Source organism: Carcharhinus amblyrhynchos, chromosome 12 (genome assembly GCF_965287045.1).
Source record: "Carcharhinus amblyrhynchos chromosome 12, sCarAmb.v2.hapA, whole genome shotgun sequence".
NCBI classification, from domain to species: Eukaryota; Metazoa; Chordata; class Chondrichthyes; order Carcharhiniformes; family Carcharhinidae; genus Carcharhinus; species Carcharhinus amblyrhynchos.
In genome coordinates this window covers 56,181,424-56,197,354 of record NC_137335.1, presented here as the reverse complement: position 1 = coordinate 56,197,354, position 15,931 = coordinate 56,181,424, and the positions used below count along the sequence as shown (strand labels likewise).

Here is a 15,931-nt window from a genome sequence, read left to right as displayed (position 1 = left end):
TCAACTCCCTCGATCGAACTGGGCCTTTAACCCAAAACTGTGCAATAGTCAGATGGGGCCTCAAACCCCCTGGTCAACAACAATGGCTTACCCCAACACAGGACAGCATGTGTTCCCCCTGTCAAGTAGCTCATTATGCTGAAATCAAGTGGTCTTCGAGCTGTTGGTCCACGAGGCACCACACTTTTCTCCCATGTAGACGTTCTGGGGGTTTGCCATCTCAGTGGAACCTCCAAGAAACCACCAAGAATTAACTAGACGATGCACAGTGAGTCTTCAAAAACTACGCCTTTATTGTACACAAGATGAATAATCACAGTGGGTCTCACTATGATTTTCCGACCAGATTCTGTAAAACAGTTTCAAATCTGCCAATACACCAGTACTGCCAATTAAAACACCAATAGCATTAAAGTTTGGCCCTTGGGTGAGGGTGCTTAACTGGGCAAGGGCCAATTACACACAAATTAGACAATGGGAGTTGGAGTCAGTCATTAGCAGGTGAAAGGTATGAATCTGCTTGATCAAGCATAAATATGTATTGAGACCAATACAATTCAGCAGGTTTTCAATCCTTAATTTGCATATTTTTCACTATATACAGAGATGTAGAGAGTCCTTGACATTTTAGCGCACAAATGTTCCTTATTTTCCCTAACCATGAACTGCATCCAGAAGTGGCTCTCAATACATATTTATGCTTGATAAGCAGATTTGTACCTTTCACCTGCTAATGACTGACTCCAACTCCCATAGTCTAATTTGTGTGTAATTGGCCCTTGCCCAGTTAAGCACCCTCACCCAAGGGCCATTCTTGTCCTTATCCATGACTACCTGAAATCTTATTAGGTAGTAAATCTCTGCGACCATTTCTACCTGAAATGGTTGCAGAGCTCAAAATGCCCTGAAACATCACTAAAACATCGATTCCTGGCCTGGCTCGTTCCCCAATACCAAGTCTAGTATGGCTTCCTTCCTGGTTGGATTGTCAGCATACTGTATCAAAATGCCCTTCCGGACACAAATTGCTCTGTGTCCGAGCCCCTGGCTGTAAGGGATTCCCAGTCAACATGGGGAAAGTCAAAGTCACCCACCACAACTATCTCGCTTTTTTTCTCACTGTTCCCTAAAGGACTCTGCACAACAAGATTATTAATTAACCCCTTCTCATTGCATAATACTAAATCTAGGGTAGCGTATTCCCTAGTTGATTTCCCAGTGTACTGGTCTAGAAAAACATTTCGTACATACTGCGGGAAATTCATCTGCTGCAGTGTTGTTGCTAATTTGGTTTATCCAATCTGTATGTAGACTAAAGTCACCCATAATTACTGTAGCATCCTTGTTACATGCATCTCTAATTTCTTGATGGATGCCATCCCTTACTTCTACTGATTTGAGACCTATAGATAATTCCAACTGTTTTCTATGCCTGTTGCTTCTTGGGTCCACCCGGCCTAATTCTACAGTTAGATTTTCTAAGCCACTATCCTTTCTAACTATTCGACTGATTTTATCCTTAACTAACAGCACCAACCATCTCCTTTACCTTTATACCTGGCCTTCCTAAATATTGAATACACTTGGATATTCAGTTCCTAGCCCAGCCATGACTCTGTAGTCGTATTCATAATAATGTACCCATGTATACCAATTTGCACTGTTAAGTAGTTTACCTGAGTGTGAACGTTCTGTGTATTCAGATACAGAACCTTTAGACATGTCGTTCTGACATTTTTATACATTTTTTTTGTACCAGGGCCTTATTTGCTGCTAGCCCTTGTTTCCTCTGCTTTCCTCTTTTGCTTTCTACATTTCAGTTCAGTTCTTTGTATGTTTCCCTCTCTTGTTTCTCCTGATTCAGATTCCCATCGCTGCCATTCTGTTTTGAACCCTCCCCAACTGCACTAGCAAATACCCTGGTGATGGTATTAGCCCCAGTTCTGCTGGAGTGCAATCTGTTTTGGCTCGTACAGGTCCCATTTTCCCCAGAATCAGTCCCAATGCCTTAGACGTCCAAATCCCTCCCTCCCTACACCATCTTCTCAGCCATGCATTCATCTAGTCTATTTTCTCGTACCATAACAGGATATATAATGCTGTTTTTTCTAAATTAATTGCAAGCAAACTAGGAAATTTAATTAGTAGCTTTTCTCAGCTTAAATGGTGTATGTAAACTTCAGTGAGCCCAGCTCAAAGAGACAAAACAGTGAACCTTTAACGAAAAGCAGTCACTTTTTGTTGTAAGTTTCAACATTTGTCTGTATACTTTGAATGATTAACAAAACCAATGTTAATCTAAGAGATTTGTAAAGAAGCTAGAAGGTACATATTTTAAATAAGTCAAACTCCGAGAGGGATAATAGCAGCTTCTTTTCGATTTTCAGTGAGGATTCAAAAACAAATGTTATTCACAGATTAATTAAGCAGCTGTGTTAGCTGTTTATTCAATGGTAGCGTATATGGGAAGCGTGTGCAAGAAGCCAATTAATAAAGAAATGCTTCACTGTCTTTGAGCAGAAGTCCTAGGAGATACTGTTATAAATTTGCATGTGTAAGGTTAAACATATCGTGTTTGACAAATATAAATTTTGAAAAGAAATGCTGAAACCAAAAAAAGAAATCATTTGGCATTGTCTCTTTAAAAAATGTGTTTTTGTGCTTGGATTTTTAAATTGAAGAAAGCAGGTTGCAGAAGCCAATTTTGCAACATTGTGAAAAAAGCCTAGCAGCCAGAGTTCCAGCATAGCAAAACAGGCTTTTGGATTGGACCAGTGCATTTAAAGCAAGCACTCAAAGACACAAAACCAACTGAATTCAAATTTGAACGTTGTTGACCGCCTCAAGCCACTCAAATTGCAGGAATACTGGGGTAATTCTAGGTATTTAAACCCAGACAAGGGGAAATAACTGTTAGAATAATCTTGCCACCTCTTTAATCAGAAGGAGGGAGAGGTGAGTCTTTTATATAGAATCCTGCAGTCTAATGTAAATCTTCATAAAAATTCCTTTTGGAAAATAGATAACTCAGAAGATGTGTCAGACCTGAACAGCAAAGACCTTTTGACCTTCTGACTTGGTTGTGTATATATATCCTTTTGAGAATGTCTGCAATTTATAAGTCTTTGTTTCATTCATGAGTCTTGTATTATTCGGACAGCATTCTACTGGGGAGTTTATTCCGAGAAAATTGCAGTACAGGAACAGGCCCTTCGGCTCTCGAAGCCTACACTAAACATACTGTCCAACTGAACTTCCCAGGACCACATCCCTCTATTCCCATCCTATTCATGTATTTGTCCAGACACCCTTAAAACTCACTATCGCATCTGCTTCCACCACCTTCCCCAACAGCGAGTTCCAGGCACTCACCACCTTCTGTGTAAAAAAAAAACTTGCCTCGTACATCTCCTTTAAACCTTGCTCCTCGCATCTTAAACCTATGCCCCCTAGTAATTGACTCTTGCACCCTGGAGGAAGAAGCTTCTGACTATCCACTCTGTCCATGCCCCTCATAATCTTGTAGACTTCTATCAGGTCGCCCCTCAACCTCTGTCATTCAAGTGATAACAAACCAAGTTTCTCCAATCTCTCCTCATAGCTAATGCCCTCCATACCAGGCAACATCCTGGTAAATCTTTTCTGTACCCTCTCCAAAGTTTCCACATCCTTCTGGTAGTGTGGCAACCAGAATGAACACCAGATTCCAAGTGCAGCCTAACCAAGGTTCTATAAAACTGCAACATGTCTTGCCAGTTTTTAAGCTTAATGTTCCAACTGATGAGGTAAGCATGCTGAATGCCTTCTTGACTACCTTCTCCGCCTGTGTTGCCACTTTCAGTAACCTGTGTATCTGTACCCCAGATCTCTGTCTATCAATACTCTTAAGGGTTCTGCCATTTACTGTATGTTTTCTATCTATATTAGACCTTCCAAAATGCATTACCTCACATTTGTCCAGATTAATCTCCATCTGCCATCTCTCCGCCCAAGCCTCCAACCTATACATATCCTGCTGTGTCCTCTGGCCCTCATCGCTATCCACAAATCCACCAACCTTTGTGTTGTCAGCAAACTTACCAATCAAACCAGTTACATTTTCATCCAAATTAACAACAAAGGTCCCAGCAGTGTTCCCTGAGGAATGCCACTTATCACAGCCCTCCATTCAGAAACACACCCTTTCACTGGTCTTCTGTGACTGAGCCAGTTCTGTATCCACCTTGCTGGCTCACCTCTGGTCCCATGCAACTTCACCTTTCGTACCAGTCTGCCAAGAGGGACCTTGTCAAAGACCGTACTGAAGTCATGTAGACAACATCCACTGCCTTACCCTCATCAATCATCTTCATTACTTCCTCAAAATTCGATCAAGTTAGTGAGACGTGACCTCCCCTTCTCAAAACCACGTAGCTTTTTGCTAATACGTCCACTTATTTCGAAGTGGGAGTAAATCTTGTTTGAAGAATCCACTCCAATAATTTCCCTATCACTGACGTAAAGCTCACCGGCCTGTAATTACCTGGATTATTCTCACTACCCTTCTTAATCAAAGGAACAACATTGGCTTTTTTTCCAATCATCTGGGACCTCCCCTGTACCCAGTGAGGATACAAAGATTTCTCTCGAGGCCCCAGCAATTTCCTCCCTTGCTTTTCTCAGTATTTTGGGGTATATCCCATCAGGCCCTGGGGACTTGTCTACTTCAGTATTTCTTGAACCCCACCATCTTTTTGATCTCAACATGACTCAAACTAACTACACACCCTTTGCCAAATTCATCATCCACCAAGTTCTGTGGTGAATACTGATACAAAGTACTCATTTAATACCTTGCCCATTTCCTCTGGCTCCACACATAGATTCCCTCCCCTGTCCTTGAGTGGGGCAACCCTCTCCCTGGCTCTTTATGTATGTATAAAAAGCCATGGGATTTTCCTTAATCCTGCCGGCCAATACTTGCCGTACTTATCCTTCACCCTTACAGGAATGGGCTGATCCTGAATCCCTATCAATTTTACACTTGAAAGCCTCCCATGTGCTAAATGTTGATTTGCCCTCGAACACCTGCCCCCGGTCTATGTTCTTCAGTTCCTGCCTAATATTGTTGTAATTCGCCTTCCCCCAGTTTAGCACCTTAACTTGAGGGATACACTTTTCTTATCCATTAGTACCTTTAAAGCTTACTGAATTGTGGTCACTGTTCCAGAACTGCTCCCCTACTGAAATGTCAATCACCTGGCTGGGTTCATTCCCCAATACCAGGTCCCGTATGGCCCCTTCCCTATTTGGTCTATCTACATACTGTTCAAGAAGCTTTCCTGGATGTTTCTTACGAACTGCCTCGTCCACACTCCTAGCACCTGAGTGAGTCCCAGTCAACATAGGGAAAGTTAAAATCTCTCACCACAACAACCCTCATTACTTCTACATCTTGCCAAAATCATCTACGTATCTATTCCTGTATCTCTCTCTGGCTGTTGGGCAGCCTATAATAAACCCCCCCAACATTGACTACACCCTTCCTATTCCTGAGCTCTATCCGTATTGCCTTGCTAAATGAGCCCTCCGAGGTATCTCCCGAGTACAGCTGTAATATTCTCCTTAACCAGTACTGCAACTCCCCCCACCCATTTTACAACCCCCCTCTATCCCGCCCGAAACATCTGTGTTCTGGAATGTTTAGTTGCCAATCCTGTCCTTAACCAAGTCTCTGTAATAGCAACAACATCATAGTTCAGTTTGTTTTATTGTTTTCATAAGGTTGTCACCAGTTTTAAAATAAAGACATGTTCATTATTCATGATAGTGTGTTCAATCTAGCTTTAATTTACCTAAACTAATAATTTACTACTCCCTCACTAACACTTAAAATTACATTTGCACAGAGGGAAGCATCACCTCTGTGTTGTAACAATACTAGATTTATTTTGTTATGTAAATATGCATTCCTCCTCCTCTTCCACAACATGAGGGTAATCACAGGAGATGGTTGTCAAGATCAAGTGTAGTATTGACATGCTGTGCTTGATTGAAGTCGTGAGGTTACATTTTACTTCATTTGAAGCAATTTTTAAAAGTGGCACCTCAGCTTTTTGGCTAAGATGCAAATGAGATTAAGCCTTGGAGGAGGTGCAGTGCCTACTCCAATCGGCTTGGATCATGCAGATCAGGCCCAAGACAGGAGGCGAGAGCCCTGTCTTGTCAGCTTGGATTGGGAATGTCTCACTTGTTGAGACTCTGAATTGGACTTGATTTGATTGAATTGGATTTTTAAAAAGTCTACACTTTATTTAAAATATGAAAAAGTCACAACTGAGCTATTTTTTAAACTGAGAAAAGTTAATGATTTGTTTTTCTGACTTTCACACAACCCCAGCCTCTCTGCAAATAGAGCTTCTGAGAGCAGTTGCCCTGTATTTGGCTTCTGAGTGTACCTCTTGAGACAACTTTTCTACATGGAACATTTGCTCAATGGCTTTTAAACAAGCAGACCACTTAACAGCTAACCATCAAAATATCTCCACAAACAGTGCCATCGGTGACCAATTAACATTCTTTCGTTAAGATTAGATTCCAGTTTAATCAACTGTACTACTTTTGTTGCATCTTCTGGAATTTTCTAACGCTGATGCCGTTCAGGTACAAAAGCCTAAGTGTATCAATATCAGTTAAGATTTTTAAATTGTATTCTTGATTTTAGTGATGATGGGATGGAGGAAGGAGCTGCAAACGACATTACTGACAGTGATTATGATCCCACTAAAGAAACTAAGAAAGAGGTGAGAAATTTTGATTGTAACAAAGCCAAGCCCAGCTGAAGATTCACTGAATGAGACTGAAGATGCTTAGATGTGTCGATAAACTTAAAGTTAAGGCTGCAGAAGCTAGATACAGTCCACGTTCACAGTCAGATTTTCAACATTGTGAAATCTCACTGCTTTTAAGCCTTTGTTTTACAGTAGACTTTTTACTTATGTTTAAACCTTCTAAGAATTACAAACCTTCAAGTTAGTTCAATACAAAGTCGAAGTAATGCTGTTATTAATTTTAACCAGTGACTTGGTTTTCTGCGAATGCCTAAAATAATCAAAATGATGATAGATATGATAGAAGCCAAGACGATAGTCAATCTTGCCATAGTGACCACCAATGGAAGGATGCTGTTTTAAAGAAAATATAGAGGTGGAATTTAATGTAGGTGGCCTTTGGTGGCCCCTCTTTCAGAAAAGCCTGCCACATCAAATGTCAGGTCAGCAGTTGTCGGCAGTGGCAGGCCTTCCCAGGGCTGGGTCTTTTGATCAGGCGCAGAGTGCCTTTGGACAGGAGATCTCCATGGAAGCCCACAACTCCTTTAGGTTTAACCCTTCCAAGATTCTAGGATGGTGAATTCTCTGTCACCGTCAGAGGTTGAATGGCGGTGATATGAGGCCTTTAAATGGACATTAATTACCCACTTAAGGGCCTCAATTGTCAGGGGCCGGGAAGGTGACGAATTTAATTGAGACAGAGGTCTTAAGATTGTGCGGCTCTGGCTATCACCCGCCTGCCCAATTAAATGTCTTGACTGTTACCAAACCTGCCCATGGGGAAGGGTGTCAAATTGTGCCCTTGATGTCTCTGTCATGCTAGCAAAAAACTAATTTTTGCTGGAATGCAGTGTATATAATGCATGGAAGAAAGGGCATTTAACTAGTGTGCCTGTCGTTTTTTTATTAGTAATGAAGAGTCAGCAAATAGAAACTCTGCTTATGTGAATTCCTTGTTGATATGATTTGGAGACTTTTAAATATGGTGATGAATTTCTACTTGTGCCAGGCATGCAGGTGACCAAGGAAAAGGAAAGGAATACATTTTTTGTTAAGCACCTGAAAATAGAAGACAAATAATAATACAAAAATGGAAACCTGGAAGAGGAGAAAAATATACATACATCTTGATTCTGTTATTCCTGATTGCTGTCTACTGATCTCAGCTGGAAATGTACATACAGAAATTGCCTGAGAATAGGTCACGTGGCTGTGATGCCCATCACCTTCCAATAGCTTGCAGACACTCATTGCCCAGATTCATATGAGGAGTAACTATTTGTACAAGATACTGCAGGGCAGTCGACATAGCGTAAGTCATTCCAGTAAGGAGAGACATATAATTGGAGAAATTTGATAGGGAAAAATATTCTGATGGCCTTTAAATTTTCCTATATATGCTTCACTAAATTAGCATTATCACTTTTTCTAGGTTGTATGATTTGTGCATGGAGAGTTTGTATTTGAGGGAAAAAATTATGTTGCTGCAGTAGTGAGATAGTGGTTATAAAATTTCATTTTGGCAACATCCTGTTCTTACTAATCTTGCTGGAACATGGTGTTTTTTGTGTTTTACGTAAGGAGCTGTGAAACAGATAACTACTGTAAATTCTGTGTAATCCACATATTCCGAATCTTGATCCTAAAACTGCTCAACTGAGAGTAAAGCCAATCTAAAATAAAAATTAAAAACTTTGTAGGTCTGGCAAGCATTTCCAAAGGAGAGGCATATTGGAGTCAAAATGTTAACTCGGTTCCTTTCTCCACAGGTGCTGGCAGACCTGCTGGGTTCTTCTGTTATTTGCCTTGTGGTCTGCTCTCCGAACTAAGTAAATCACTTATTCTAAAAATCTTTACATCATTCATCCAACGTAATGGGTGTCTGTTATCTTTTTTTCAATCTGGAACATAAACAAACTGGTTTCTATTCCTTAGCAAGTAATAGAACAACCATGGAGAATTGCTTAAGCATGGCTTATTGCAAAACAAAAGACGATGATGGGTGGGTGCCACCCCACACAAATTATATGCTGGGGATGAAAAGAAGTGCCTTGGAATGGGGAACGAAGAATAAAATATTACCTGGAGAAAAAATGCAAAATATTTAAAGTTAAACCTGGAGAAGGATGAAAAATGAATGAGTCGCTCTATCAAGCGATAGGATGGCATCACAGGTTAAATCTCACTGTTTTGTGGCTCACTTGTTGTAGCACAGTTTTGCATAACAAATAGTACATGTGACAATCCATCACCTTGTAAGAGTCTCTAAATAATTCTACTAAGAAATCCATATATCTACTGTTTTTGTTTGCGTAATATGAATTGCATACCCTCACGCTTAAGGTATTACCTAAGAAAGCTCACTGTGTTTAGAGAAGACTCTATAGACTTGAAATCCCTTACCCCAAATGTGCACAGAAGTGCTGTTAAAATTCAAACAACTAAAAGCATGCAAATTGTCAAAAGGTAACATGATGGAATTTTTTTGCTGTTGCCCTCCCCAGGACCACCTAAGCAGTTAGTGCATTGCCTTGCTGGAATATCTGGAGCTAGTGGGAAGAATCCCATTCCCAGTGACAGTGCCTGAGATTGCATCTATTAAGGAACCAGGCTGGCTAATCCATCAACACTCTGAAGTAATGTGAGCCTGCCTGTCTTCAGAATCAGATGTTTGAATCTCTTTCAGAGTATTCATTTGTTTTTGTCTTCCATTGCCAAATGTCACCTTTAAGTCAACTTGACCCCAAAGAGAAAATGTTTGGGTGGGATTTTCATCTTTGAAGTGGGAATCATAAGTACAGCCATTTCCTTGAGTCATAATCCTGTCTCCTGCTAAGCAGTGCCTGTTCATTTTCACAATGGTGTTGGGGACTGTGACCTGAAGCAGGGCAGAGGTGGGCAGATATTGAGGTATGCTGGTTAGAAGATTTGCCTCCATTCATTGGGACATTGACCTAAAATCTCACCTCTACGCCATGTTCATGATTCCCTTCACTCCTTCAAGCCAGCATAATTTCCCCCATGCCCCCTCAGCCACTCTGTTACTCCATGCTGACTTAACTCATTGCCATACTGCGTCCATTCACCAAGTATCTGCCTGGTACCAAATCCCTGTAATAACATTGAGAAGTCTTTGATCTATGAAACTAAAAATAAAACATTTAAATACCTGTCCAAAAAAACTTTTAAATGGTCATGAAACTGTCAAAATAACTAAACTCATAGTTGCCTTCATTGTTGAGGATGGTGATTAGTTGTTCACAAAAATAAAACAACTGGTGTTCTGTATGATACAGTTCAACATATGTTAAATGTTAGTTACAAACACTGATATGTAACCGAAATTGTTTTAAAATGATTATCATAAATTTGTCAATGTTGAAAAATAAACAATACCTGAAAATGTGAGTTTAATTCATTGCTTGCTGGAAGAAAGCCAAAGTAGGCTTGAGTTTAATCCTGTGTCTTAACACAACGATTACTGTTTTAAAAAAAAAATAAACCATACTTTTTTGAATGGAAACTAGGATAATTCTTTTGTGATTCACTGACCAGAGTTGTGTGTTTTCAGGGTTTTGTACTAATCAAGTGCTGAGTACTATCGCAACACCTGACTTATGGTGAGTGTAGGGGAAATCATTAAAATGAAGTTCAGTCATGTGATCTCTGGATTTCTGGAAGTCCCGTCCTGTTGCTACAGGAATGAATGTGCTGCCCCAGAAATCCAGAAGTTCTGTTAATTGGCCTTACCTAACCCTTCAGCTACCCTGGGTTATAAATACCTCTTGTCTGCAACTTGGAAAAAGCTTGGATCCACAAATGCTTATATCTTTTGACTCTCCTGAATTCGGTGTTTAAAAAGAATCTCACCATTGCAACCTTGTTTGAAGCGACATAGCCAGTGATTATCATTTGTCCTCTATTATTAGCATATATTTGCTGTTTTTAGAAATGAGTAGTTTCAAACCATGAAATTGAATTGTTTTGAATTAAAACTGTATCATTTTTGATAAACACGTCTTTGCAATTCCTGTTACAGTTTTACTTGCACTTATTTTAGCTCAAGCATTTCACACAATTAATTAATTTTAAGTGCTGTGACTGTTATTAGGGCAATTTCTCCAGGTGTGGGTATCAAAATTCAATGTTGGTGACATCACTTGGGGATGTATTGAACAACTATATTGTTTGAAAAACATGAAGACTAGCTAAATATAATCCTATTTTCTTTATATTCACATGATAGTTTGCTATTCTTAAGTTTTTTTTAAAACACATATAACATCTGCCTGCATTCTGATGTTCCTTTTTCCGTTAGGGTAATCCTGACCCACCCGTGCAGGTCAGCAGAGTTGGTTCAGTCAGACGTGAGCTTCCAAGTTTGCAGCATCGTCACCACCCTCTTCGATCCAAGTGCCGACCACCAAAAGGAATGTATCTTAGCCAAGATGATGTTGGAGCCATGTCCTGCAGCCCAAATGCAGCAAGTACCATTCTTAGACAGCTTGATATGGAACTAATCTCATTGAAGCGCCAGGTATTTGGATACCTGTAGTGTAGTTTTAAAACTCCCAAGAAGTAAATTTTGTTTCTTGTATACCATGTATAAAGTAACTTGAATGACAGAATTTTCTTAACAAAAGCTATAATCTTATCACTGCTAAATAAAGATGGACTTTATACAATTAATACTGCAAGTGTTAATTCATACTTGAACAAATGTTTAAATTAAAACTAAGCACCAGGCTTTTATTTGCATTTTAAGTATCTTTGCTTTCTAATCTAATAATGTCAAGTGACAGCTTGGCCAATTTGTAGCGCTCATAAGGATCATGTATTAAAGCCCCATTCCAGGGACTTGAGCACATAAGCTAGACTGAACCTTCAATGCAGTACTGAAAGAATATTGTATTGGTGGAGTCACCATATTTGGTGAGGCATTAAAGCAAGGCCAGGCAATGTGGTCAGGTGGATTTAAAAGGTTCCTTGCCTCTACTCAGGGAACAGAATTCTCCCAATGTCTTGAACCAAAATGTGTCACCAAACCAGATGAACATGACATTTATTGATGTTCCTGCTTCTTGTGAGATTGCTGTATGCAAGTTGGCTATCATGTTTTCATGCTTATGTAGCAACAATAACTGTCTTCCAAAAACAGTTAATTGGCTGTGAAACACTTTTGAATTCATAAGGTCATGAAAATCGTGGAAGTTTTTTTCTCAACCAGAATACCTCTTAATGAGTTAAATGAGAAAAATTGCATTTACATTGTGCCTTTTATACTGTCTGGACTCCTTTCTCAAGCAGAATGATAGAGCTACAAAGGTGGATTAGTTGCTAGACCTGGTTACAAGCAATGCAGTAGAATAGGTGGTGTGAGCATGTTAAATAATCACAATATGATATGGTTTAAGATCCAACTGGAAAAGAGAAGATGATCAGTAAAAAAAGCTAGTACTCCAGACTGGCTTGGGGAGAAATTTAGAAAGAGGCTAGCTAGCTGTTGTAATGTGGTGGGAGAAATTGGCACAGAAGACTATAATAACAGTAGGATGTTGTAAAAAATATTGCAAAGATACAGAAAAGAATATATTTTATTACAAAAAAGAAAGCTACTGACAGTTTTAGGATGCCATGGATTAATACTGAGCTGAGAAACTAATTAAAATTGAAGTTGGCCTGTGAGGGCAATAAGAATAATTAGGAAGGAGCAAAAGAAGAGAGGTTGAGAATGGGAGAAAGAAAGCCAAAAAGCAGCATAGAGGAACAGTTTCAAGGAGTGCCCAGTGTTTTACAGTGAAGTAATTGACAAATATATTCATTGAGAGCAAAGAATGGCTCTTGAGAAATTTGAGGATGCAATGAAAATCACAACAAAACTCAATTTTAATGAATTAAATTTTACAAAATGTGATAAATTAGAGGAAGCAGTAACTCTTGAAAGTATTTAAGTACTCAAACTTTTTAGTGCAAATATTGGCAACTTCTAATATTTTATTGAAGCGATATCAAAACAATTTCAAAGCCAGTTTTGGAGTGAAGTTTGTGAAACTGATGTACATCCATTTTTAAACTTTGTTTGTAAATTAAACATTGACAAAAATTGGAGGCTGAATGTATCTTCAAATCACAATTTCCTGTAATGTGATGTATGAGGACAAGGCTATTCAAACTCAGTTGTAACAGCCCTTTACTGCAAGGAACCTTGCTTTTATTGACTGCTTGTAGTTTGTTATACATAATGAAAGGATGTAATAATTGCAAGGTGCATTCTTTAGTCTAAATTAATGACTTCAATTTTCTTGGGTTGATGTGACTAAACTAAAGTGACCATCTATGCATAGTTTGTGCCATTCTCTGCAAGATTTTGATGTATGCCTTACACAATGGAGGAGATGAAGCTGAAAGCAGCGGTACAGCTTGTCAAATTGGCTTTGATGTTGAACTTGGAAAATTTAAGGAAATAGTAAATCTTAAATTCTGGTTAAAATGTTTATCCTTTATTTCTTCAGCCCTGCTCCATCTAGCCCCACAACAAAACAAGACTTTACTTTCTGACTTGGCTCCTCCTTTCTTTAGTCAGCTTGTTGGGCACACCACAGCCAGCTGAGGCCCCAACAATGTCATCATGACCTATTTACATACTTAAGGAAGGATTTGGCAGCCATCTGTCAGATGTCCCTCTTGTGTGTTAAAAAAGCAGGTTAAGATCGCAGTCAATGGGAGGGCAGTTTGCTTGGTGTATATAAGTTGCATTGTTCATTTTACTTGTCTGCCCACTTTTTTTTTGCCAGGTATGCAGGATTAAAATTGATCCTTTAATTCTTTATCATAGAAGTTTTACAGCAGAATGAGGTCTTCATTATACCTGTGATATTACCTTTGTTGCTAGATATTGCCGTTCCGTTTCCCTGCTCTTTTCTAATATCTGGGGGGATGGAGGTAGTCCTTGAAGTTGAAGTGGCTTCATGATGTTAAAAAAAATCAAAATAATGTCAATCCTTTGTGGCATACTCAGTCATCTCATACCTTAAGCAAGCAAATCTGATATTCCACAAGCAAATGTTGATGATTGACAGGCCAGTCTGGCTCATAAGTAAAACTAGGAAAGATAAACCTATCACTGGGAGTTGAGGTTTTTCTTGCTTGTCTCCATTTAACCCTGCAAGTCAATGCCCTATGCACAAACAGCAGGTAACTTACTAGTGGTCTGTGCTGGTAAGTTAAATGGTTTTACACCAAATTGCATTTATATAGCATCTTTAACATAAAAACATTGCAAGGCAATTAACAAAGACATGAGGAAAATGGACACTGTGATTAAAAAGGAGAAATTAGAAATGGTGACCAAAACTTGGCCAAAGAAGAAGATTTAAGGAGAGGAATGATGGAGAGGCAAAAGTTCCAGAGTGAGAGTGAAGCAAATTAAATGGAAGCGGACACGTTGAAGTGTTTGCTGAAAGAGTTGATAAGTGATATTCTAGAATTGGAAGATGTTGCCAACGGAGCCTGGGCCACTTGGCACTTTAAAGAAAACCACTAAAACTTTAAACATTGTGGTTTCAGGGCCCTAATGGATGAGAGGAACTTGGTGCAGAATAGGATACAACAAATAGTGTTTTGGATAAGCAGAGTTTGGGAGGTCAGCAACAAGAAGATAAGAGTAATCTAGTCTGAAGGCAGCAAATACACATATGAAAATTTTAGTGGCAGACTAAGATGGGACAGAGATAGACAATGCTTTGTCTAGACAAGTTTTGTGGTGGAGAGAATTTAAATTCAGAGACTTATTTCAAGGTTGAACAATATGCTATGATTGCAAAACAGCAGAAGACTGTAGTTGGTGGTAAGGAAATAGAAATTGTGATGAGGGTGAAGGCGGTGGTTTGGTTCCAAACTGCAACAGTATGTTTCAGCCAAGTATCTTGGGTTCCCTAGGGCTTGGATTCTGCCAATCCCTAATCATGATTTCCGAAGTTGTATAACTTGAGTTGAGGATGTGTGTATGTACCATATACTGGACAAACGGATTCTAATTAATTCCGAGACTTATAAAAGGTTTCCACCAATCTCGAATATCTGGATGCTTTCTCTCTTTAATTGCTTTAGTTACTTGCATTCAATAGCTACTTGAGGTAACGTATTCCATTCACTTATCATGGAAACAAATGCTTCCAATCATCCCTTTCCTGTTTTTGGCATTAATCCTAAATTTATGTTCCAATTCTAGTATAATAATAATTATTTACCCTCCCCTAACCTTGAAAAACTTCGAACTCTTCTGCTCTTGTGATTATTGTCACAAGCCCTGAAATGATCTGGGATAATATCCAATAAATACTTGATGCGTTTGCCTGAAATTCCAATTTGGATTATTAATTTTTGCTCTTGCATTAATTTCTTTATTTGAAATGAATCAACTCTTCCACTGAAATAACAACAAATTAGAAGCCTACTAAGCATTCATGCATTTAATTGGCATGGTTTTCAGGACTGTAGCTTTTCAAGGGTCTCATCGTAATTATAATCTTTTGTATCATCCTCAAATCAACATTGCACCTCTTCATGGCTTCAATACCATTGCAATATGAGATTGTCAACACAACTGAATAATTCAGATTGATGTTTCTTTTTGTATTTAATATATATATCAATGATCTACATATAAAATACAGAACCTTTTAGGTCTTTCTTCCACCCCATCCCTATCCCACTAACTTTAAAGATTTGCATATCTGTATTTCTTAAACCTCAAGTTTACTTGCAGTGGTTTTAGTTTCGATAGGAAGTGCTGATGACCAAATTCCTTTTAAAAGTTAACCCAACAGTTTGTGGAATGAGGGACTACATCATGAGGAACCATACTGTACTGACAATTGAACTCCTCTCCAAAGGATAATTGTATCTTTCATAGCTCTTGACCATGCTGTGCCCTGTTGTGAGGTGAGAAGAGCGGGAAGGTAAATTGACAGGGAGTCTCTGGTCCTCCAATCTTCAGATATGGACCTGACAGGTATTATTCTACCTTGCCAAAGGATTTCTAATGCCAGTACACTACGAAACTAAGATTCCCATGTTTGTGGTAATTTCAGTTAACTGCGCGCTGAAGGTTATTATTGTGT

At 39.1% G+C, this 15,931-nt stretch overlaps 1 protein-coding gene across 7 annotated transcripts in view; it reads left to right on the top strand.

Moving 5' to 3' along the window:
- The window catches only part of rcor3 (REST corepressor 3), a 79,038-nt gene that overhangs the window by 38,859 nt on the left and 24,248 nt on the right, over positions 1–15,931 (top strand). For 6 of the 7 annotated variants that reach the window (XM_080200566.1, XM_080200561.1, XM_080200562.1 and 3 more), the window contains 2 exons: positions 6,704–6,782; positions 11,128–11,346. In XM_080200566.1, the coding sequence (XP_080056692.1) occupies positions 6,704–6,782; positions 11,128–11,346 (298 nt within the window). The remainder of the gene's footprint in view (positions 1–6,703; positions 6,783–11,127; positions 11,347–15,931) is intronic. The other variant, XM_080200565.1, reaches the window with a different exon arrangement.